General features: G+C 38.2%; 1 protein-coding gene across 3 annotated transcripts in view; it reads right to left on the bottom strand.

The window, feature by feature from the left end:
• Positions 1-25,312, bottom strand: part of APPL1 (adaptor protein, phosphotyrosine interacting with PH domain and leucine zipper 1) — a 51,852-nt gene that overhangs the window by 25,932 nt on the left and 608 nt on the right. For 2 of the 3 annotated variants that reach the window (XM_033210196.1, XM_033210197.1), the window contains exons 2-11: positions 17,328-17,426; positions 15,457-15,516; positions 14,885-14,956; positions 12,109-12,196; positions 10,526-10,567; positions 9,707-9,765; positions 6,090-6,236; positions 4,823-4,905; positions 3,916-4,074; positions 2,716-2,904 (exon numbers count right to left, since the gene is read on the bottom strand). In XM_033210196.1, coding sequence (XP_033066087.1) covers positions 2,716-2,904; positions 3,916-4,074; positions 4,823-4,905; positions 6,090-6,236; positions 9,707-9,765; positions 10,526-10,567; positions 12,109-12,196; positions 14,885-14,956; positions 15,457-15,516; positions 17,328-17,426 — 998 coding nt within the window. Of the gene's footprint in view, positions 1-2,715; positions 2,905-3,915; positions 4,075-4,822; positions 4,906-6,089; positions 6,237-9,706; positions 9,766-10,525; positions 10,568-12,108; positions 12,197-14,884; positions 14,957-15,456; positions 15,517-17,327; positions 17,427-24,254; positions 24,322-25,312 lie in introns of all 3 variants that reach the window. The other variant, XM_033210198.1, reaches the window with a different exon arrangement.

Below are 25,312 nucleotides of genomic sequence, written 5' to 3'. Positions count from 1 at the left end.
AGTATCTTAGGAAAAGGAGACCACCAGAGGTATCAGGATGCAGACTTTAACAACTCTGACTTTGGCCACCTATCCCAAGATGTACTAAAAAGGAAACAGGTACTGATCCTCAGAAGACAGACCATGACAAAGTTACATTTCAGTGAAGGCAATACATTTAAACTTACCATATACATTTCCTATATATTATGAACTTATCATATATATTTCAAACATGCATCAATAATCCTAACAGCAAAAACTTTACTTATTTCTCCTTTAATATTAAATCAAATACTTCAATGTTAATCATTAACATATCATTAATTCACTTTTCTATAGATATAATATTAGAGTTAGAGAAAATAATAATTTTTACTAATTTTGCATCACACCAGGAATATGAAAGGAGAAATCAGGTAAGCATTAAACAAAAAGTAAGTACTTATAGTAAGTAACATGTTAACAAGTTGGCAATTTTGATAAATGAATACAGTGATTCCCAATATCTAGTGGGATAAATCCACACAATATTGGCATTCATTGTATGTTTGTAGAAGGAATGTGAAATTAAACAACAATTTTGATAAAGGATAGTGAGCTATAATATCTTTTTTTTTTTTTTGAGACAAAGTCTCACTCTGTTGTCCAGGTTGGAATGCAGTGGCGCGATCTCGGCTCACTGCAACCTCTGCCTCCTGGGTTCAAGCAATTCTCCCTGCGTCAGCCTCCCAAGTAGGTAGGATTACAGGCACCTGCTACCATGCCCAGCTAATTTTTGTATTTTTAGTAGAGACTGGGTTTCACCATGTTGGCCAGGCTGGTCTCAAACTCCTGACCTCAGGTGATCCACCCACTTGGCCTCCCAAAGAGCTGGGATTACAAGCATGAGCCACCAAGCCTGGCCTATAGTATCTTTTTTTCAGGGGTAAAGGTCAAATTTATTTATTTTTATAATGTCTTAATATGCATAAATACAGGGGAAAAAATGCCTTTCAGGGAACCCAGAGGCTGCTCCTGAATATTAAATTAAGATATCAGATTACTTAATCACTTATTTTAAAATGTTTGCAAATTTCCACTCTTATAAACAATACTAAAATAAATATTTTAGTCATTAAAAAAAAAAGAAAGTTCAAAGGTTAAAAGCAGTATTTTAATTGAGTAGGGGAAAAATGGCAGATAGTCTAAACATCTGTCATTAGGAAAATGTTTAAATTATAATGTATGTCCTTAAATAGATTATAGAATAGCCATTATAACATGTTTTTAATAGGTGGCTACAAATCCAAATTACAGTATTTCTTCAACTATTTTAAAAATGTACTTAGGTTAAAAATTGGAAGGCAATGGACAAAAAAGTTAATTGTTGCTTTCGATTAATAAGACAGTAGAATTTTTTCATACTCCTTTTTAAACTTTCCATGCTTTCTGAAAATTTCTTTTAAATGCTACTTTAAAGATTCTCATTTAATGCAAAAGTAATAGAAGCTTGGGCGTGGTGGCTCAGGCCTATAATCCTAGCACTTTGGGAGGCTAGCGCAGGAGGACCACTTAAGCCCAGGAGTTTGAGACCAGCCTGGGCAACATGATGAGACATCTCTACAAAAAAAAAATTTTTTTCATTGCCAGACATGGTGGCATGCACCTGTGATCCTAGCAACTTGGGATCCTGAGGTGGGAGGATCCCTTGAGCCCAGGAGGTTGAGGCTACAGTGAGCCATGTTCACACCACTGCATTCCAGCCAGGGAGACACAGTAAGACCCCACCTCAAAAAAAGGTAATAGAAATTTTTTTAAATGGTATTATAAACATTAATGGAAAAATAATCTGATCAGAAATATTTGATTAACATTTTAAAATAACACTGTTGTTAGCACCTACTATATGTCAGTCACATTACATATGTTAGAATTTCTGTTCCTCACAACAATTTACGAAGTAGGGATTACAACCCCCCCACTCACATTTTACATGAACAAAAATGGAGCTGAGAGGGCTTACAGACATTACTCTACTGTCTGAGACCATAGAGTAAGTAATGGATCCAGAATTTGAACTTTCTGACTCCAGGTTTAGGACTCTTTCCATTAACTGGAAAGAACTGGAAACAACTTTCCATTGTTCTGTCTTCCCCGATACTATGCAGGATTTTCAGTTCCAGTTCCCTAACATGAAATCACAGGTCTTTACTATATGACATTGCTTGGACAACCTCAAAATATCAACAAACCATTTAACCAAGTCAGAAACAAAAATTCAATATATTTCTTTTTTTTTTTTTTTTTTTTTTTGGAGACGGAGTCTCGCTCTGTCGTCCAGGTTGGAGTGCAGTGGCCGGATCTCAGCTCACTGCAAGCTCTGCCTCCCAGGTTTACGCCATTCTCCTGCCTCAGCCTCCCGAGTAGCTGGGACTACAGGCACCCGCCACCTCGCCCGGCTAGTTTTTTGTATTTTTTTTTTTTAGTAGAGACAGGGTTCCACCATGTTAGCCAGGATGGTCTTGATCTCCTGACCTCGTGATCTGCCCGTCTCGGCCTCCCAAAGTGCTGGGATTACAGGCTTGAGCCACCGCGCCCAGCCAAATTCAGTATATTTCTACAAGATTAAAAAGCAATTTATCTTAATACATATGAACCTAAAATGTCCATAAAATTTCTAAACAAAAAGGAATTATCCCACATTTCAGAAGTTTAAAATATTATAGATTATTAGTAGTAGAAAAAAATACTAACTTTTTTCCATCGAAAGAGGTGATCTGAAAACAATATCGTCTGTCTTCACAGTCCACAGCCATCACTGAACAGTTGTCTATGTCCATGGCCAGGCCTCCTGCTACATCCCCACGGGCCTGACTCATTAAATTTCCACCCTGCGTGAAGTAAAACTGTCTGTCCCAGGTAGATGACACCAAGCCTGTTTTACTAAATGAAGAAAGCACATTCACTCTTTAATAACAACATACCTGAAATCTCATCATCAGCTAGACACAAGATAAAGCATGTTACAAAGAACTGGTTTCCGAAAAGGCACCAAGATGCCAAGAAAATAAATATAAATATGCTTTCAGTCTCTAAAATAAATTCATGTATGTTGACTCACTTTTGTGAATGTGTATACAGTTTCCAAAACAAGGCTGGAAATTATCAAACTGTGGCTGTTATAATAACGATCCATAAAATACAGGTTATAGTTCAACTTCCAAGGGAGTAAATTCAAAACAATATAATTTATTTTATTTCTAGGGTTAACCTGCTTCATCCTAACATCAGGTAAAAACTAACATTTGACTTGGTGCCATAATTACAAATATATTAAAGTATGATAAATGATATTTCACAGCATTCTCATATGATGATACCATATGTGAATATTTACTCAAACTCAAATTAATTTCACTTCATTTTTTTTTTGAGACAGAGTCTTACTCTGTCCCCCAGGCTGGAGTGCAGTGGCGCGATCTCGGGTCACCGCAACCTCTGCCTCCCAGGTTCAAGTGATTCTTGTGCCTCAGCCTCCTGAGTAGCTGGGATTACAGGCATAAGCCACCATGCTCGTCTAATTTTTGTATTTTTAGTAGAGGTGGAGCTCCACCATGTTGGCCAGGCTGGTCTCGAACTCCTGACCTCAGGTGATCCACCCACCTTGGTCTCCCACAAAGTGCTGGGATCACAGGTGTGAGCCACCACACCCAGCCTTGGTTTCACTTCTTTTATCATTCTACATTATTCAATAAATATCTAGGTAGGATTTTACTTCTGAAAAGTATTCACGTACCTCATCTGTCAAAAAGTTCACATAATACTAACACCTCTAAAGGGTTTCAACCTTTAATAAAAATCAAAACAATATGACAGACATCAATTATTTATTATATTCATTTGGTATTGTCTTACATGATATACAATATACAAAAATAACAGTAGTTTTCTTACTTCCTAGCATTAAGGTATCCAGCCTTTCGGGTTAAATTTCGATTAACAGGAAATTTGGTGGGGTCTGGGTCAGGCACATATAAGGGATCACTGGCTACTTCCAAATCCTCTATTGTCTGTTGCATGGTCTCTATATCACTGTCCATTTCCCTGCGAACACTGACACAGAACAGATTATTTACTACAAATCACAACCAATATAGAACTCCTTACCAATCATGTTTACCTGCATATTTGTTTTGGGTATGTTTTCTTAAAGAGAGGAAATGTGGTATGCGTGGTTAAAACAACACGAATACATTTTAAAACAGGTTTACGGTTTATTTGAAACTTAGGTATTTTGGAAACAATACTAAATTCAAAAAATGAATGAAGTCCCACTGAATCCCTGCTTTTGGCGTAATTTTCAAACTGCGCCTTTAAAACAGAGGTCCTGTGCCTTTAAAACAACAATCACTTTCATCTCTCTCCATACTGCGGACAGACCACATATACTGCTCAGCATTTTGAACCTGATGAGAACTGCTTTCTCTCTCTCTCTAAGCTTTCATGGCTTGGAAACAATATTTAGTAATCTCCCATTAAACTCCCACAATTTCAAGTTTAAAGATAATTTCACTTATGGGGAATTACTATTATGTGTCTGTTATATTCAGACATAAAACTGAGTTTAGAATCAAATTATCACCATTAAGAAATTCGAAGTTCACAATCTATGGAAAAAAGAGATTTAAAAAAAAAAAAAAAAAAAAACAAGAAGTAACCATGGACCACATAAGAAACTCTCATGGCAGGGAAAATATTCCCTCAGGAAATTAAGTGATAAATATCTTTACATTATATCATTGAGCTGTTAAGCTATCATTCACATCATTTCATTTTCAATTTTAAGGAAAAAAATACTTACTTCTGAACGCTTGTTCCAATATTAGCTAAAAATTCTTCCAGTTGTTCATTAAGATTTTCAGAACCCATCTTAAAGAAACTTATCTGGAGAGCAGGGAGTGGGGGGAATTGAACAATACAAAAATACATTAAGCAATACTTAAAGTAAATCATATAAACAATCTCTAAGATACATGGTTAAGTAAAAAAACAAAGGAATATTCCCATTTGTGTAAAAATATATTGTAGTTTGTGATTTCTACTGCACATGGAGCCATTAAGGAAGTTAGACTTAAATTCCACTACATATCCTTTTATATTTTTTGAATTGGAACAAGTAATACATATGTATGGTTAACAATCTTTTAAAATTGGAAAATAAATTTTAAAGTATTTCCAATAAATTATATAAAGTATTTCATGTTTACAAGATAAGTTTTCTATCTGAGGAATAATCAGTAAAGTACTCTTTTACTTAAATAGATTCAAATTTTTTTTTTTTTTTCTTGAAACAGGGTCTCGCTTTGTCATCCAGACTGCACAATAACACCTCACTGCAGCCTCAGCCTCCTAGGCTCGAGGGATCCTTCCATCTCAGCCTCCCAAGTTGATGGGACCACTGAGGCATGCTACCAAGCCCAACTAATTTTTTCATTTTTTGTAGAGATGGGGTCTCCCTACATTGCTAAGGCCAGTCTCAAACTCCTGGACTCAAGTGATTCTCCTACCTCGGCCTACCAAAGTGCTCGATTATAGGCATGAGGCACCGCGCCTGGCCTCAATTTTCTTTAAACTCTTAATTTTTAGGAGACTGACACTTTGTCTTATACTACCCAAAATAAATTTCTAGCCCCCTTCCTGATGTACTCTTGGGGCACGCTGGAGTTCATCTATTATTTTTAACTCAGGAAGTATGCAAGGAATATGGGATAAACTCAAGCCTGTTCATTCTCTTTCAGATCTATTATGAAGCAAGTGTTTAGGTGAAGCTCCAGCAATAGGTGTAACTCTGAGATTCATTTAGCTTTCTGTTCTCAGTCCCCAGCTATGGTGAACAAGTGGTTTCATTTACCCTAAAATATTTGAAATCTTCATTTGCAAGGAAAACCATTCTGCCTAACTTCCTTAAAATAATAGTCTGATGACATTTTTTAAAATTACTTCTTAAAACACAGACATGAACAAGGATGTTGAAAATAGTTTATAATATCTTTATACTTAATGTAAATATCAAGCTTAATATAAAGCTTTTAGGACAGTTATAATCCAAAATACAGTATAGTATTTACCTGAGCTTGCATGTACCCAAGTAGAGGTTCTAACAATGCTATTTTCTTCTTGTACTGAAGAGTATTTAATGCACAAAAATAATGCATCATGGTCTGGTGTTGTTTCTTTCTAGACGTGTACACATCTTCCGTTACTTCATACTTCACCTTTGAATGAAAAGATTTAAATAATTAAGTAAATAATCTGCTATTATTTACTTAATTTTGTATTATCTTCAGTAGGAGCTGTGGAGAAGAGCCTACCCGAGGAAAAGGTGTATCACAAGCAATTGAGCATTGATGTTCCTGTTTCTGATCTTTTAGAAATCCTTCAACATATTGGTTAGCCGAATTTTCCTGTTTAACTTCCAACCACATAATTTACAAAATGCACATTGAGGCTAGGTGTGGTGGCTCATACCTGTAATCCTAGCACTTTGGGAGGCTGAGGCAGGAAGATCACTTGAGGCCAGGAGTTTAAGAGCAGCCTGGTCAACATGGTAAAACCCTGTCTCTATAAAAATGGAAAAAAATTAGCTGGGTGCAGTGGTACATGCCTGTAATTCCAGCTACTGGGGAGGCTGAGGCATGAGAATAGCTTCACCCTGGGAGGTGGAGGTTGCTGTGAGCCAAGATCACACAACTGTACTCCAGCCTGGGCGACAGAGACTGTCTCAAAAAAAAAAAAAAAAGGCATATTGAAAACAGAATTCTGTACATAACTAAGTATGGTACAGTAACTAAACTAAGCACAGCAGAGAAAGCTTACCACATGGAGGAAGGGCAGACAATTGTTTGTTATTAGCTTAGCCATTAGTCTTTGATCAGTTCACAGCATACCACTCTCCCCTCCTGGTTCTCTCCCTATCAGTCTTCCTCTCTTGTACTTGCTTGTCTTCATTCACCCATACTTGAAATATGTGTGCTCCCTAGAGTTCTTTTATTCAGACAACATATATTTATTGAATACCTATTATGTAATAGGCATTATGTTCTTCTGTCTTCCTCCTTTCCTTAGAATCCTCAAGTACCAAGAATATTCTAATTTTCCAATATATCAATGACTCACAAATTTTATCTCTTCCCTCTCACTCTCCCAAGTGACAGAGGAAACACATCTCCAGCTGGGTTCTTTATGTGTGTTTATGTGCTACAAATGTACAAAACTGAAGATAGTTTTGTACACAAAACCTGTTCTTCTACTTTGGCTCTCTTAATTACTACAGGATCCATCCAGACATCCAAGAAATCTAGGACTCATTTTTTATTCCTCCTATTACCACAAGTCTTGTCAACTCATACTTAAGAAATATCTCTCGGCCGGGCGCGGTGGCTCAAGCCTGTAATCCCAGCACTTTGGGAGGCCGAGACGGGCGGATCACGAGGTCAGGAGATCGAGACCATCCTGGCTAACACAGTGAAACCCAGTCTCTACTAAAAATACAAAAACTAGCTGGGCGAGGTGGCGGGCGCCTGTAGTCCCAGCTACTCAGGAGGCTGAGGCAGGAGAATGGCGTGAACCCGGGAGGCGGAGCTTGCAGTGAGCTGAGATCTGGCCACTGCACTCCAGTCCGGGCGACAGAGCGAGACTCCACCTCAAAAAAAAAAAAAAAAAAAAAAAAAGAAATATCTCTCAAAAGTACTCCTTCCTCTCCACTTTCAGTAACAACCTTAGCTGAGGCCTTCATTATATCTTTGCAAACTATTCCAATTCCTTTCATTGGATTCCCTCTAGTCTTGTCCTCTTCACATTTTCATTAGTATGTTTGTTCTATAACACAACTGCATGATGTTATTCACCTACTTAGAATCCTTTGGCGGCTATCCACTCCCTCTAACACAAATTTCAAGGTCATTAATATAGTAATCTAGTACCAATATACTTACCCTTTCTGCCACATCTCCAAATATCTCCTTTACTGTCACAGAGTACTCCTAACCTTTACACTCTCCCAACTCCACCATGTGCCTCTGAAAGGCTGTTTTTCTTTCAGGAAAGCAATCTCCAATTCCAAACTAGTGTTATCCACTTATCTTCAATGTAAATGTCACCTTTTAAAAGTGTAACCTTTGCTGGTCAGGTGCAGTGGCTCACGCCTGTAATCCCAGCACTTTGGGAGGCTGAGGCGGGCAGATCACCTGAGGTCAGGAGTTTGAGACCAGCCTGGCCAACACGGTGAACACCCACCTCTACTAAAAATACAAAAATTAGCTGAGCATGGTGGCTCACGCCTGTAATCCCAGTTACTGGGGAGGCTGAGGCAGGAGAATCACTTGAACCCAGGAGGTGGAGGTTGCAGTGAGCCGAGACAGCGCCACTGCACTCCTGCCTGGGAGTCAGAATGAGGCCTTGTCTCAAAAAAAAAAAAGGCGTAACCTTTCCCAATTCACCAATCAAAGCTAACTGCTCCCCTCTCTGTGCTCTCTCAGCATTTTATTAAAACCCCTATTATTGTATTTAACTAATAAAAGAGTCAATCCATGCCTTCTTGTCATCCTTGTACTTTGGTTCCTAGTCGACTTGCATGCCTTCACACAGGTAGCCTTCAATAAATGTGCAGTATCCAGTCTTTGAGGGCAGGAGTGAAGCCTATTCCCATTGTTCCCCCAAGGTACCTAACAGACTGTTTGACATATATTAGGTGCTCAATGAATTTTTAAATAAAATGAAGTTGGTGAAAAAGTGTTGTTTAAAATACTTTGAATAGCCAGAAGTAATGTAAAATATATCAAATTTGATACCTAGAGCCTTTGACTACTTCTCTAAGGCCAAGTGACTATTAGAGATCTCAAAATATATACATTTTATCAATACACCATTAAGTAGTAGTCTGCAGCTAAAATTAGAAAACGAAAAGGAAATCAATCTTCGTACTAAACTTTTTTGTGTGAGAAACATTTCCTTTGTCACAATAGCTGTTGCACAGTAAATAGTACCCAACTATGGATTCCCACAAGCAGTCACTGCGTTTCCAACAGCAGCTGCAGCCAAGGCTACAGACACCAACACCCAGGCACAGAGATCACCTCAGTCACAAGCATCTAGAAAGACCTACACATCAAGCCTTGGACTAGGTGCTGGAGAAAGACATGATCTTAAGGCACGCCCAGAAGAACTTGTTAATATTCTGTTCTCTCATCTTTACTTGAATGCATTTCTCCTCAAATATAGTGTAATATTTCTGTATTTCACTCCTTGAACAAATATCAAAAGATATATATTTCTGTAAATAAGGAGGGCCTCATAACAGAATTTCATTATGTGTGTGACAATTCTATTTCTTGACCACTCTATCTCAGAAGACATTTTTGAACACACATATATATTTAAACAGAAGCAATGCCATGTCATCAAAATACAAAGCAATAAGAGGCAATGTTATATACTGGGCATCAGTTACATTTCCAGAATAGTTATGTTTACTCATAACATCAAATTTTGGCCGAAGAAAATATTTTGTTTAAAGAGATCAATGATTATCAGAAAGGTTTCAAAGAGCTAGAAGGAAAGAATAAACTAAGAGTAATATAACAAAACATACAAAGTAACTCCTGGCTCTATTTTGATAGAGGAAAAACTAGACCACCTAATGAATAGTTGTTAATCATGACACTGAAGGAATAAATATGTATCACACCTTGTCATTTTCTCTTTTTTTGGATAACCGGCTATATCTGTTAATTGCAGCATCATGATCTGGAAAAAAGAAACGAGTGTTAACAATACAACAGTACTTTTCAAAACTTACAAATGCTTTCAATGGTCTTCACATGTGCATCTTTCCACAAACGTACTGAAGCAAAAATTTCCTACCACATGATCACTGAACTCAAATTTTCCCCACAGCCAAATTTCCCCTAAGTTATGTGTCTACTTCTCAAACTGGTTTTCAAAAAATTAATTCCAGGAAACTAATGCAGTAAAGCTTTTTAAAGTATTTTGTAGTATAAAAATAGCAAATGCAGCTTAGACACAGTGGTACATGCCAACAGTCCCAGCTAATCAGGAGGATGGGGCAGCAGGATCACTACAGTATGCTATGATTGTGGCTTGAATAGCCACTGCACTCCAACCTGGGCAACAGAGCAAGACCCCATATCTTAAAATATATACACATATATATATACACACACACACACACACACATATATATATATATCTAACACTCATTAAAGAAAAATTGGGATATATAAAAGAACAAGAAAGGTAAAATACTATAACATCTCTTTAGGCATTATGAAGATAGTAACCTATAAGACTTAATTTCCTTAAGATTTTTCTTAAATTACACTGGTTATACAGTGTAATTTAAGAAGCAATATTGATTTAAGTAATGTTCACTTATTTTTAATTGGGTTCTTTTTTTTTCAATTATTACAAAGAATCTAGCCACAGATATGCACTGATAAACAAATACATCACTGCAAGAAATAAGTATGCAAATTATAGGGCTTACCGTTACTTGCAATCTGAAATACTTCCTTTAACGTTAGTATTTCTGAAAAAGTTCAAGAATAATTTAAGTTTGGCATATTTATGAAATACATTTGTTTGGAAAACAATAACTGTTAAACTATAATTAAAACTCCAAATAATATTTCATACTTCAACATTCAGTGTGAAAAAGCTATTCTGTGTTTCAGCTAGTCTATGAAACATTTACTATCATTAGCAAGTTACACTACCAGAAAATCTACTTGCTACAAATTAGTGATATGACAGAAAAACAAATTTAAACACCCACTGTAAATGGTAAGATATGCAAATATTCTGGTTTAGTGCCAGAATCATGCATTTTTGGTATATGAATCTAAACATTCAAATGCCAAACAAGAAACAAAACATCTTATTAATAAGATTATGCCATTCAGTCCCCTTACACTGAAGAAAAGAGATCTTGTTTTAGACCTTAGAAATGACCATTCTTGAGGATCACAACCACAATTAGTAACTCCATCTTTAAAATACATTAGAGATGTATTGGTGACTGAGTAAAGTAAAGGTGGCACAGGTTGCTGTCCAGAAATGGTGGTAGATATAGAATAGTATGATGATATGCATTTGTCTGTATTCCATGTATAATTTAAATACTTTACCATTCACTGATACATTAGTTCAATATTTTTAATCTCTCTACATATTTTGGAAGTAAGTCTGTATGGCTGAGATTACAAGTTATGGGAAAGCAGAACCAATTCTATAAAACTCATTGTATCACCTAGTAATCCTAAGTGGGTAAAAATAAAACCCACAAACAACCAGGTTGTAGACTGTTAAATGTGCCAGTACCCCTACCTCTTGCCACTTCAGCCCATACACACACCTCTATACCCTGTGCCACTACCCTAACTCAGGCCTTGGTCACATCTCATGGGACTCCCACAACTTCCCAGTCTAGTCTCCTACATAACAAGGCTACTGTATTCCATCCTCCAAAGGAATTGTGTCTCTCCTTAAAGACCCCCATTGACTTCTCCTTTGCTCATAAACTGAAGTCTAGCCTCTTAGCATGACCTACTCCCATCTCCTCTATTTCTGGATTCATCTCCTGCCTCACTCTAACACATCCAGCATTGCAGCCACACTGAGTTTCTTGCTACTGTCAAATAGGCTGTGTATTTCTAAAAGCCATACTTTGTGCACTCTAGTCCCTCTAACAGAACAATCACTCTTCTGGCAAATTCCTCTTCACTGTTCAATGCTCATGTCACATCCTTGCGTGAAGCCTTGCTGACCCCTCCTAACAGCCCCGCCAGCACCTTGCTCATTCCCTAATTATAAGAGACATAAGTGTTGTAATTATGTGTGTGCCCACTTCCTTCTCTAGAATTTCTCAAAAGAGGGGGTATCTTATCCATATTGGTATTTCTCAATATCTAGTTTGACATCTAGCAGGAGCTCCTATAAATGTTTGATAACTGAGCAAAGTAAGAGTGGCACAGGTTGTGGTCAAGAAATGGTGTAGTTATAGAGTAATATGCATTTTACAAGCGTTGATCTCACAGCCAATGAAAGTAAACATAAGCTTGACTTCAATACCTTTCAGATCTCTTTCTTTAAACTGGGTAATGGGGAACATCATGGCATCAGCAAGTTGAGTTGAAAGTACTGCATGACAAGAGCTAAGCTAGAAAAAGAAAGACCAAAAAGGCCAAATAACTATACACAGACATTTAACCAGTGTTATGTAAATTAAACAGAATCTAGCAAAAAAGGTTCTGCTGTATTTTATATAGGCAAACACTAAAAATTATGTGATACAGTACAAAATACTATATAGTAAAAAAAAATTCCATTTACTAAACTCTTAGAAAATACAGAATGACCTTGGATTTGGTAACGGTTTCTTGCATATGACACTAAAAGCACAAGGAACAAAAGAAAATATATAATGGACATCATCAAAATTTAAAACTTCTCTGCATCAAAGCACACCATCAAGAAAGTGAAAAGAAAAAAAAACAACTCAGAATGGGAGAAAATATTTGCCAATTACGTATGTGATACGTAACTTGTATCTAGAAAGAGAACGTTTACAACTTAATAATAAAAAGACAACCAATTTAAAAACAGGCAAAGGATCTGTATAACTTCTTCAAAGATAAACAAATGGCCAATAAGCACATGAAAAGGTGCTCAATATCATTAGACATCAAGAAAATGCAAATCAAAACCACAATGAGAGACCACCTCACACTCACTCAGATGGCTATAATTTTTTTAAAAATTTTACATAGGCCGGGCGCGGTGGCTCAAGCCTGTAATCCCAGCACTTTGGGAGGCCGAGACGGGCGGATCACGAGGTCAGGAGATCGAGACCATCCTGGCTAACACGGTGAAACCCCGTCTCTACTAAAAATACAAAAACTAGCCGGGCGAGGTGGCGGGCGCCTGTAGTCTCAGCTACTCGGGAGGCTGAGGCAGGAGAATGGCGTGAACCTGGAAGGCGGAGCTTGCAGTGAGCTGAGATCTGGCCACTGCACTCCAGTCCGGCGACAGAGCGAGACTCTGCCTCAAAAAAAAAAAAAATAAAATAAAAAAATAAAAATAAAAATAAAAATAAAAATAAAAATTTTACATACACACAAACAAAAATAATTGTTGGCGAGGATGTGGAAAAACTGGAACCCTCCTACACTGCTGGTAGGAATGTAAAATGGTGCAGGCACTGTAGAAAACAGTTTGGTGGTTTTCTACATTATTTAACTTTTAAATAAACAAACATAAAATTACCATGCAATGACCCAGCAATCCCGTTTCTGGGTATCTACTCAAGAGAACTGAAAACTGTTGTTCAAAAAAAAAAAAAAAAAACCTGTATATGAATGCTCATCACAACATTATTTGAACTAGTTAAAAGGTAGAAACAACACAAATGAACAAGGACTAGATAAACAGATACAGATATATAAAGAGATGACTAGATAAACAAAACTTGATATATCCATAACAATGAAATTTTATTTAGCCAAAAAAGGAATGAAGTACTGAGGCATATTACAACATGAATGAACCTTGAACACATTATGCTAAGTGAAAGCAGACATTAAAAACTCTAAAATTATGAGTTCATTTATATGAAATATCAAAAGTAGGCAAAGTCATACAGAAAGAAAGCAGATTAGTGGTTGACAAGGACTGAGGGAGCAGGGAGGTGGAAGTGACTGCTTGATACGGTTTGGCTGTGTCCCCACCCAAATCTCATCTTCAATTGTAGCTCCTATAATTCCCACGTTGTGGGAGGGGCCCCGTGGGAGATAAATGAATCATGGGGGCAGTTTCCCCCATACTGTTCTCGTGGTAGTAAGTTTCACGAGATCTGATGATTTTCTAAGGGGTTCCCCTTTCACTTGTCTTTCAGTCTCTCTCATGTGCTGCCATGTAAGATGTGCCTTTCACCTTCCGCCACGATTGTGAGGCCTCCCCAGCCACGTGGAACTGTGAGTCTATTAAACCTCTTTTTCTTTATAAATTACCCATCTCAGGTATGTCTTTATCAGCAGTGTGAAAACAGACTAATATACTGCTTAACGGGCACAAGGCTTCCTTTGAGATGATGAAAATGTCCTAAAAACCAGACAGTGGTTATGGTTGCATAGCACTGTGAATGTACTAAACGTCATGAATGGCAAATTTTATGCTATGTGTACTTTACCACAATTTTTGAAATGAAAAAAATTACATTATTTCTTTATCTTGATTTCCTGGTAAAACATTTTGCTATAATGGGTTATTAAACTATTTCAAAAAAAAATTTTTCCAGTTAAGATTCTAGACAACACAGGACTATCAAATGGTCCATGTGAAAAGAAGAGGTTTTACTGCAACAGTAGAGAACAGTTATTGATTCTCCATAAGCTCTCACTACCTCTTCCTCCTGTTAGCTTTCAGGTCTTTGTTTTAATGATTTGTTGTGGTGACTGATTTAAGGAATTCAGGGTTGATTTTGGCTGTTTAGGATGGCAGGATTAATAAAGACTAAACAGTAAAATGTTGCTTAGAGCAACCACAAAGAAGCCAGATGTAGCTCACTACCTAACTCTTCTCTCCCTGCCTACATCTAATGACACATGTCAAGACTGAATGTTACATGGACTACATGCAGAAGAAGCACATCTATATGTTTATTCCTGGAAAACAATGTTTTAATCTGGTAAAGAAAGTATTGTTTTGATGAGCCAGCCACCAGGATGTGGAAGTAAGGTTCTTCTTTAGTCATCTCTGTAATAGAGCTTTACTCATAAAATAAAAGCCAAGCAACTGGGTAACTTAATTACAAGACCATTTAATCAAGCAAAATAAAATAAAAGTTTACCTCATCTATAACTTTTGAAAACTGTTGCAATGTAGAGCTCATAACTTCATCATCACCTCCCAATGGAAAACGCTGAAAAACGAGAAACAGAGATGAGGTAAAGTTTCAACGTCGTGTCTTTTGGGAATGACATTACTATAATTTACATTTTTAAATAACTTCAGAAAAACTTCCAAAATTTTGAATAAGCTCTAAAATATCATTTAACTAAAATTGTGTAATGTATATAATTAATAAACATTAATTGTTTGTTAAGTAACCAATTGACATGGCATATTGGAATCTCCACCATACTCGAAGTTCAAAGATTTAGCATTTAGCTCCATTTCCTCCAATAATGGTGTAATGCTGAGCAAGTCACAACTTCTTCATTTGTAAAAAGAAAACAGGTAAACTAGATAGCCTCTGTATTTAATATTAAATCATTAAAATTATCTGAACGTAAGTGCTATCACGAAATTTCGATGGTATATTCTGTGAATTCAAGAAAACTTAAGAATTCTTGTTGAAAGTCTATCTATACAGATACTATACTTTTAAAATTATGCTTTTAAAACTTTGATATACAATACCTGTTTTTCATATTCTTTTAAAAGTTTTGAGGTCAGGTGTGTTGCTGCACTTAATTCATTCTATGGAAAAAGCATTCAAATTAGCATGATCATACTGAGAAAAAAGTTTTAGTTGAATATACCTAATTCATTTATTATCACTTAACATAAATATTGTTAAAACCTTTATTAAATCACTGGAAAGGCGTACTACCATTAAAGCACTTTAAAAGAAAACTCAAACCATAAAATAGACACTCTCAGCAGCGTTCCTGGTGTTTGTTTGTTTGTTGCTAACAAAAACTAAGCACTAAATACTTTAAAGCCTAGAAATAAACTGATATAACCTTAGCAAAATCTTTAGAGAGTCTACGTTGATGACTGATTATTGCTCTCTGTAGATGCTGATACTAGACTACAGTAAGCACTTAATAATATACAACCAAAATGTGGTTGACCTTGTCATATAATACAGCAACACAGCCATATGAAAAACTTTAGTTTTTTTAGTGACTATAACAAATACGATATTTCTTTAACATATTAATCATATATCTCTGTGGTCAGAAAGCAAAGCTTCAGAGCCTGATCACAAGGAAAAGCTAAACAACAACATAGCAACTTTTAAGTATGTAATGAAAATGTGAAGCCACAAAGCAAACAATATGAGAAGGGAAAAAAATAAAACTTGCACACTTAATCCCAAAGAAAGTATATCACAGAACCTAGGTTGCTGTTTAAGCTTATAATTAAGTTATCCAAACATAGCTTCAAATTTTATTCCTGGTCAACAAGAAAACCTAGTCATACCCTTCATCTTCTTGTACTCCAGAGGTACATCTAATTTTTAGTGCCTTCTTTTAACTCGACAGAGGCAGCCAACTTTCAAATCCTCTACTGAAAAAGGGGAAGTGTTGGCCATTTGCAGTGGCTCACGCCTGTAACCTCAGCACTTTGGGAGGCCGAGGCGGGCAGATCACCTGAGGTCAGGAGTTCAAGACCAGCCTGGCCAACATGGTGAAACCCCACCTCTAGTAAAAATACAAAATTATCCGGGCGTAGTGGTGCATGCCTGTAATCCCAGCTACTCAGGAGGCTAAGGCAGGAGAATTGCTTGAACCTGGGAGGTGGAGGGCACAGTGAGTCGAGATTGCACCATTGTACTTCAGCCTGGGAGACATGAGCAAAACCCCGTCTACAAAAAAAAAAAAAAAAAAAAAAAAGGGCCAGGCACAATCCCAGCACTTTGGGAGGCCAAGGTGGCAGATCACCTGAGGTCACGAGTTCAAGACCAGCCTGACCAACATGGAGAAACCCTGTCTCTACTAAAAATACAAAATTAGCTGGCATCCTAATGCATGCCTGTAATCCCAGCTACTCGAGAGGCTGAGGCAGGAGAATCAGTTGAACCCAGGGGGGCGGAGGACGTGGTGAGCCGAGATCACACCACTGCACTCCAGCCTGGGCAACAAGAGCAAAGCTCTGTCTCAAAAAATAAATAAATAAATAAATAAAGTGGGGGTGGGGAAGTGTTCCATAAGATTGTAATAAGCATGATTAGGGAAAATACCAGTGATGACATGGGATCTTCATTCAAATCTTAGGAAAGATCACTATCAGTGAGTTTCATGGGGGGTTTGCCCCAAACTATGTTTGGGGAGAATGGGCAGATGCTTCAATCTTCTATCACTTTTGTAGTACTACAAACTGTACTCTAGTAGTTGAAATGTCAGTTCTGTAATACACAATGTTCATTCATCCATTCAACAAATATTTATTACTAGGAGCCTAGTACAGGGCTAAGCACTAGTAAACAAGACAGACACTACCTGTCCTCATGAGGCTTAAAAATTCATGTTTTAAAAGCATCAAGTTAGTCCTCAGTGTTTTACCTGTGCATCATAAATCCGATGCATAGCTTGATACAACTGGTTCATATAGTTGGAAATAGCTGTGGCATCTTCTTCAAATACACCCAGTAAAGACCTTGTCTGTATAAAATAATAGCAGTAAGTTTATGTTAATCATAATACAAATCAGATAGAAAAATATTTTTTCTAAAGGAAGCAAAAATCATAGGATATTAGAGTTCTAGTAATTCTGAGTTTTAATCTATCTTCTCTCTTTGGTAGTAATGTTAAGAAGTCAGAGTTTTTTTGTTCTCAGTTTCACTTCAACAAAGCAGAGGTATTTTCCAACTATGTCACACAAACTTTAAGAGAAACAACAGAGGTATATTTTCAGAAACCAAAAATTCTATAAGACAAATCAACAGAAACATTCAAAGCTAAATTAACAGCATTCCATGTAGTATAAATATTTTGAATGTCTTACTTCAGGATAATTTAGTATGATTATTTCTTTTCTTCTATAGTTTTTTCTAGAAGAGGCCAAACCCCTCCCTGTACTAATCTAAAAATACCACAGTACACCCTCCCCAACATGGCCAACTCTTCAGCACATAAAATGCTAACTACGTTTTTCTGAATGCACAATCTGGGGGTTTTCCTTTCTTCTTCTTTATACATGTCTATATGGTTTGGCTTTTGTTTTGTTTTGTTTTGTTGTTTTTCTACTATGTACATTTAAAAATTATCTTCATTTTAGGCCGGGCACGGCAGCTCATGCCTGTAATCTCAGCACTTTGGGAGGCCGAGGCAGGCAGATCACAAGGTCAGGAGATTGAGACCATCCTGGCTAACACAGTGAAACCCCGTCTCTACTAAAAATACAAAAAATTAGCCAGGCGAAATGTCTTACTTCAGGATAATTTAGTATGATTATTTCTTTTCTTCTATAGTTTTTTCTAGAAGAGGCCAAACCCCTCCCTGTCCTAATCTAAAAATACCACAGTATACTCTCCCCAACATGGCCAACTCTTCAGCATATAAAATGCTAACTAGGTTTTTCTGAATGCACAATTTGGGGTTTTCCTTTCTTCTTCTTTATACACGTCTATATTATTTGGCTTTTATTTTGTTTTCTCGTTTTTCTACTATGCACGTTTAAAAATTACCTTCATTTTAGGCTGGGCACGGCGGTTCATGCCTGTAATCTCAGCACTTTGGGAGGCCGAGGCAGGTAGATCACAAGGTCAGGAGATTGAGACCATCCTGGCTAACACAGTGAAACCCCGTCTCTACTAAAAATACAAAAAATTAGCCAGGCTTGGTGGCACGTGCCTGCAGTCACAGCTACTCAGGAGGCTGAGGCAAGAGAATAGCTTGAACTTGGGAGGCGAAGGTTACAGTGAGCCAAGATCGTGCCACTGCACTTCAGCCTGGGCGACAGAGCAAGACTCTGTCTCAAAATAAAAAAAAATTTTTTTTGATTATCTTCATTTTAAGGGGGAAAGCTTATAAGTAAATGTTAAGAATGTCAGACCAGGCGCGGTGGCTCACGCCTGTAATCCCAGCACTTTGGGAGGCCCAGGCAGGTGGATCACGAGGTCAGCAGATCGAGACCATCCTGGCTAACATGGTGAAACCCTGTCTCTACTAAAAATACAAAAAAAATAGCCGGGAGTGGTGGTGGGCGCCTGTAGTCCCAGCTACTCGGGAGGCTGAGGCAGGTGAATGGCGTGAACCCGGGAGGCGGAGCTTGCAGTAAGCCGAGATCGCCCATTGCATTCTAGCCTGGGCGACAGAGAGAGACCCCTTCTCAAAAAAAATAAAAATAAAAATTTATCAAAGATAAGGAAGCTGAAGCTATCAAAGGCAAGGTAGACATACTCACATTACATCCCAAAGGCAGGGGAAGAATGAAAATACCAACAACTATTGGAGATAACTGCAGCTTAAAATCTAAAAGATGACTTTGTAATTTATTCTAAAAATAATTTATGCCTCGGCCTTAGTTTTTTTTTTGAGACAGAGTCTTGCTCTGCCACCCAGGTTGGAGGTGCAATGGCACGATCTCGGCTCACTACAAGCTCCACCTCCCAGGTTCACGCCATTCTCCTGCCTCAGACTCCCAGTAGTTAGGACTTCAGGTGCCTGCCACCACGCCCGGCTAATTTTTTGCATTTTTTAGTAGAGACGGGGTTTCACCATGTTACCCAGGATGGTCTCGATCTCCTGACCTCGTGATCTGCCTGCCTTGGCCTCCCAAAGTGTTGGGATTACAGGCATGAGCCACAGCGCCCGGCCTATGCCTCAGCCTTAGAAAAATGTTGTGGTTGTTGTTGCTGTTGTTTGAGACAGGGTCTCATTCTTTCTCCCAGGCTGGAGTGAGTAACATGATCACGGCTCACTGCAGCCTTGATCTCCCAGGCTCAAACAATCCTCCCACCACAGCCTCCCAGGTAGCTGGGACTACAGACATGTGCCACCACGTCTGGCTACTTTTTTTCTATTTTTTTGTAGTGACAGGGTCTCACTATGTTACTCAGGCTGGTTTCAAACTGCTTGGCTCAAGCAATTCTCCTACCTCGGCCTCCCAAAGTGCTGGGATTACAGGTCAGGTGTCAGCCACTGCACATGGCCAGAAATTTTTTTTCTTAAATCAACTTATTCCTTAGCTTCCTATTTTCAGAGGAGGAAGCTAGGTCAATATAGTATAAAGGAAGGGAAAAGACACAAAATCATTATACCAGTAAGTCCCTATTTTCAGTCTTCTACTTCCCCAGGCCTCAGAGATTTAGATTTGACAGAATCTTTTTCAAACACTCCACTACAATTCCCTATAGTGCTATTTTAAGATGTACAAAAGAAAGCATCAGGAAATCTTATTTGGCTAGTGCCACTCTTAAGAAAAATCTGCCACTTCGTTTTATTTTCTTTTGTTTTTTTCTAAAAATGGGTAATTCCAATTCAAGGAGTTACATATATATGTAAAAACTTGTAGCATAATTAAATTTAAAAGCTCTTCTTAGCTCAAACAAAGTTGAAACAGATTCCCTATTTTACGCTAACAATATCAACTTCAACACTGGATAATTACTGTTTGTTTAAAGTTAGTAGCTTAAAAAATAGAATCAATATGGTACCATTTCATTGAATCTATGATGGTATCCATTGTAAGATGCATCATTTTTATTTTTGTACTACTCAAACAAAACAATGCTGGCAATTAAGCTATGATTTAAGGTTTTATGTCTTGAATTTTCTACCTTATATTTATGGAAACAGACCTTCACACAGAATTTTATCATATACAGCTCTCATGTAAACATAGGAAATATAAGCATCATAAATTTATTTCTAAAACTTCATAGAGTTCAAATCTTATGAACCACTTTTTTTTTTTTTTTTTTTTTGAGTCAGAGTCTCACTCTGTCACCCAGGCTGGAGCGCAGCGGCGCGATCTTGGCTCACTGCATGCTCTACCTCCCGGGTTCACGCCATTCTCCTGCCCCAGCCTACCATATGGCTGGGACTACAGGCGCCCGCCACCATGCCCAGCTAATTTTTTGTATTTTTAGTCGAGACTGGGTTTCATCGTGTTAGCCAGGATGGTCTCGATCTCCTGACCTCGTGATCTGCCCACCTTAGCCTCCCAAAGTGCTGGGATTACAGGCATGAGGCACCACGCCCGGCCCATGAACCACTTTTCAACTCAAGAGTCATCAATATCCATGTTTTCCTATACATTATCATTCTCTGTGCCATGAGGAGATAAGTATTTCTTAGAAGTACTCCATTTTTGTCCCTAATATTTTCTTCAAGCAAGTTTTGATGATGTCATTTGACATCTCACCAGGTGTCAAAGGAAGGTTTTTGGACAATAATCAGGACTGATATTCCTTTCTCAAATGGTGGCAAAAATGATTTGTTAGTTGAACACTGAGAGACTACACTTGGCCAGTATGCTACTAGGAGAAACAACCAAGTATGTACATTTGCAGGCAATGTGAAATACATTACTACTGCTACCTGGCTGATAACAACTGTTAACATACCATTAACGCTATGAGGAATCCCAATCAGAGACATTAAAATGTTGGGGGGGAAAGGCACATCTCATGAGTATTTCATATTATGCAAAGAAAGAAGATCCCATTTGGGACTGGGGTTTGTCTTCACTGTTCTCTCATAGATGAATCACTAAGATACATATCTACACATAAAATCAATTAAGTTTTTAAAGATTATTATCTGTTTTTAGTAATTAACAAGGTTTATTTTGATTTTAATTTTCAAAACAACATATAAATATGGACAAGGCATCTAGTATAAGCTTAAGATTTTCTGGCTTAATGGATGATCTTTTGCAGAACTGTGTGGTTTCGGCAAGGTAATTCCAAACATGCTTTTTTTCCCCCGCAGGTTCCAGGCAGTATCCTTAAAAGATGCTTCTTTGATCAGCTGGATTTTGGACTTGCAAATTCTCCCTAATTTAATACCTAGTTACTATAAATCAAAACTAAAAGAAGGATAACTGTAATTCAGGATAGTCTTCCATCACTCCCAGGTTCTTTTTGTTTGTTTGTTTGTTTGTTTTTTAGAGCCAAAGCCTTGTTCTGCTACCCAAGCTGGAGTGCAGTGGTGTGACCATAGCTCACTGCAGCCACGGACTCCTGGACTCAATTGATCCTCCTGCCCTAGCCTCCTGAATAGCTGGGACTACAGGCTCATGCCACCATGCCCAGCTAATTTTATTTTTGGTAGAGATGAGGTCTTGCTATTTTACCCTAGGTGGTCCTGAACTCCCACCCTCAAGTATTTACAAGCATGAGCCACTGTGCCAGGCCAAGACTCTAACTTTTTTACGTAGCAACTGGCAGGTCACTTTTGATTAGATCTAAATGATCTAAAAAACTTAAAAACTAATCAAATAAAAAACTTTTAGGGCCTGGTACAGTGGCTCACATCTGTAATCCCAGCACTAAGGCCAGGAGTTCAAGACTAGCCTGGCCAATTTGGTGAGACCCTGTCTTTAAAAAAAAAAATTTTTTTTTTTTAAAATTTTTTTTTTAAGACAGAGTCTCGCACTGTTGCCCAGGCTGGAGTGCAATGGAGCAATTTCAGCTCACTGCAACCTCTGCCTCCCCAGTTCAAGCAATTCTCCTGCCTCAGCCTCCTGAGTAACTGGGATTATAGACGCCCACCACCACACCCAGCTAATTTTTTGCATTTTTAGTAGAGACGGTGTTTCACTATGTTGGCCAGGCTGGTTTCAAACGCCTGACCTTGTGATCCACCCACCTAGGCCTCCCAAAGTGCTGGGATTACAGGCGTGAGCCACCACGCCCAGTCTTCTACAAAAGATCTTTAAATTAGTTGGGCTACTTAGGAGGCTGAGGCAGCAGAATCACTTGAACCCGGGGGGTTAAGACTACAGTGAGCCAAGATCATGCCACTGCACTCCAGCCTGGGCGACAAGAGCGAAACTCCATCTCCAAAAAAATAAAATAAAATAAAATAAAATTAGCTGAGCTTAGTAGCGTATGCCTAGGAGTTTAAGGTTTCTGAGCTATGGCTGAGCCACTGCAATCCAACCTATGTGACAGTGAGACTCTGTCTCAAAAAAAAAACAAAAAACTTACCATGAGCTTTAAAAGTCCTCATATTCTTTGCTGCTCTACTTCTTGGACTCTATTCTAAATAAAATAGTTCAAACTGAGAAGAAAATTTATGTTCCAAAGCATTAATCTCAGCCCTGTTTATAAAAGCAAAACTTTGGGAAAACTCTAAAAGTCCAGCAGTGGATGGTGGAATCAGTTAAGGAAGTGTGTGGTCTTCAACTTTTTTTATTTAGAATGTAAAAACATATGAAGACACTTAAGTTATAATGTTAAGCTAAAAGCAGGATAAAGATCATTATGCACAATATAATCTCAATTCCATTAAAACATGTAGAAGAGAAAAAAACAGTAGAATAAAGAAACCAAACTGTTAACAGGTTTTTGCTGGGTACCCAACAGGTAATTGTGTGTTATTCTTTTCTGGGCCTTCCAATTTTTCTGAAGCAAGCAACTATTATTTTTTTTAATCAGGGTCAAAAATTCAGGCACAACAGCTGAGGTTCAGAGAAGTTGAATGATTTGCCCTAAAGCAGAAGGTAGTAAGTGACAGTGATGACTAAAAATCTCCTCAACCCTAGATTCAAGGCTTTCCATTCTGCCACAGGTTCAACCTAAGAATCACCTCCAAGTATCTATACTTCCTAAATCCCAGTTGTCCCCATTAATTTTCCCAAGTAAATTTTACCTAGTTCAAATTTATTGCCTTTAAACATTGAAGGAATATCAATGTGACTACTTCATTAAAAATTAGCTGGCACAGGCCAGGTGCTCATAGCTGTAATCCCAGCACTTTGGGAGGCCAAAGTGGGCGGATCACCTGACGTCAGGAGTTCAAGACCAGCCTGGCCAATATGGCGAAACCCCGTCTCTACTAAAAATACAAAAACTAGGTGGGCGTGGTGGCACGCGACTATAATCCCAGCTACTCAGGAGGCTGAAGCAGGAGAATCACTTGAACCTGGGAGGCGGAGGTTGCAGTGAGTCGAGATCATGCCATTGCACTCCAGCCTGGGCAACAAGAGCAAAACCTTGTCTCAGAAAAAAAAAGAAAAAGAAAAAAACTAGCTGGCACAGTGACACACGCCTGTATTCCCAGCTGCTAGGGAGGCTGAGGCAGGAGGATCACCTCAGCACAGGTGTTCCAGGACACAGTGCACTACGATAGTGCCTGTGAACAGCCATTGCTCTCCAGATTGGGAAACACAGAAGATCCCCATCTCAACAAACAAACACATATACTGTAAAACTGACACTAGTATGATGCATGCTTGTAAAAAAAAAAACACACACAATTCTTAAGTTGTAAACTAATCTGTGCAAAAAGCTCAAGAAATTAGATGAGTCAAGATTTTACCTCTGCCTCACAAGCCATATCTAGGGCAGTATGCAATCCATTCTGAGTTGTTTATAGTCTTTATGGGCTACTAAAAAAAAAAAAAGCCAAGTAAGAGAAGAAAGGTAAGGCAACCTGTTGAATCTTACATAATAAAAAGTAAAATGACAAAGTACGCCTGACCAATTCCACAAACGTTTTGCAAATCATCTGAAACAAATACAGTTTATAACTTTATATGGAGAAATCATGAAAAAAATTGAACCGGCTATATTGGCAGTCAAGATAAACCAAATGTGAGTTTCTCTTTTTGTCAGTATAGGCTAAGAGTACATTAGCAGCAGGCAACTGGTCTGTGAAGATAACTTTCAGAATAAAAAAAACAAATCAATTCTACAATCAGAGCCCCATTTCAACTTGGCAATTAACACTGACACAAAATCCATGGCAGAAGTGTCATCCAGGAAAAGGAGATCTAGACCTCTTCTGCTTTTCTTCTTTGGGGGCCATGTTCAGCTGTAAAGACACACGAAATGGTGCAACTGCATTTCTAAATGAGCAATAATTCAGAAATGTTTCATTCTAAATAGTGTCCAACCAGCAACACCGTCTTAAACCGTTTAAATTATCGTGTAAAAAGGCTTAGAGATGAAGTTTTCCCTATGCAAGTTACAGCCCCTGCCAACGTTTTTAAAAATATAGCTGATTTCATTCTTCAGTACTTAAAACATATTAAATGGTTATATTTTCCAAAACTGTCTTAAGCTAGAGCAACCACACCAGCATCATTCCGACGCACAGAACACAGGGCTTTTATTTTGATGAGTTTATTAAGGCCAAGTCTGCAGGGAGCGGCGCAGCAGTCGAGGAGCGGCGAAGGCACCGTCCATCCCTGGCCATACACAGCTCGAGTGACAGCGACCACAGTCACGGGCGGGGAAAGCGGTCTTGGGCTCCGGGACCCGTCACGGGCTTTGCCGTTAGGTCTCCACACACAACCTTACAGCCTCTCTCGAAGAAAAACGATCCATTTTCTTCCCTAGCTTGCTGAGCCTCGGAAATCATTAAATAAGACTACC

This window comes from Trachypithecus francoisi, unplaced genomic scaffold, assembly GCF_009764315.1.
Source record: "Trachypithecus francoisi isolate TF-2019V2 unplaced genomic scaffold, Tfra_2.0 Lachesis_group0, whole genome shotgun sequence".
NCBI classification, from domain to species: Eukaryota; Metazoa; Chordata; class Mammalia; order Primates; family Cercopithecidae; genus Trachypithecus; species Trachypithecus francoisi.
This window is presented reverse-complemented; position numbering and strand designations above follow the sequence as displayed.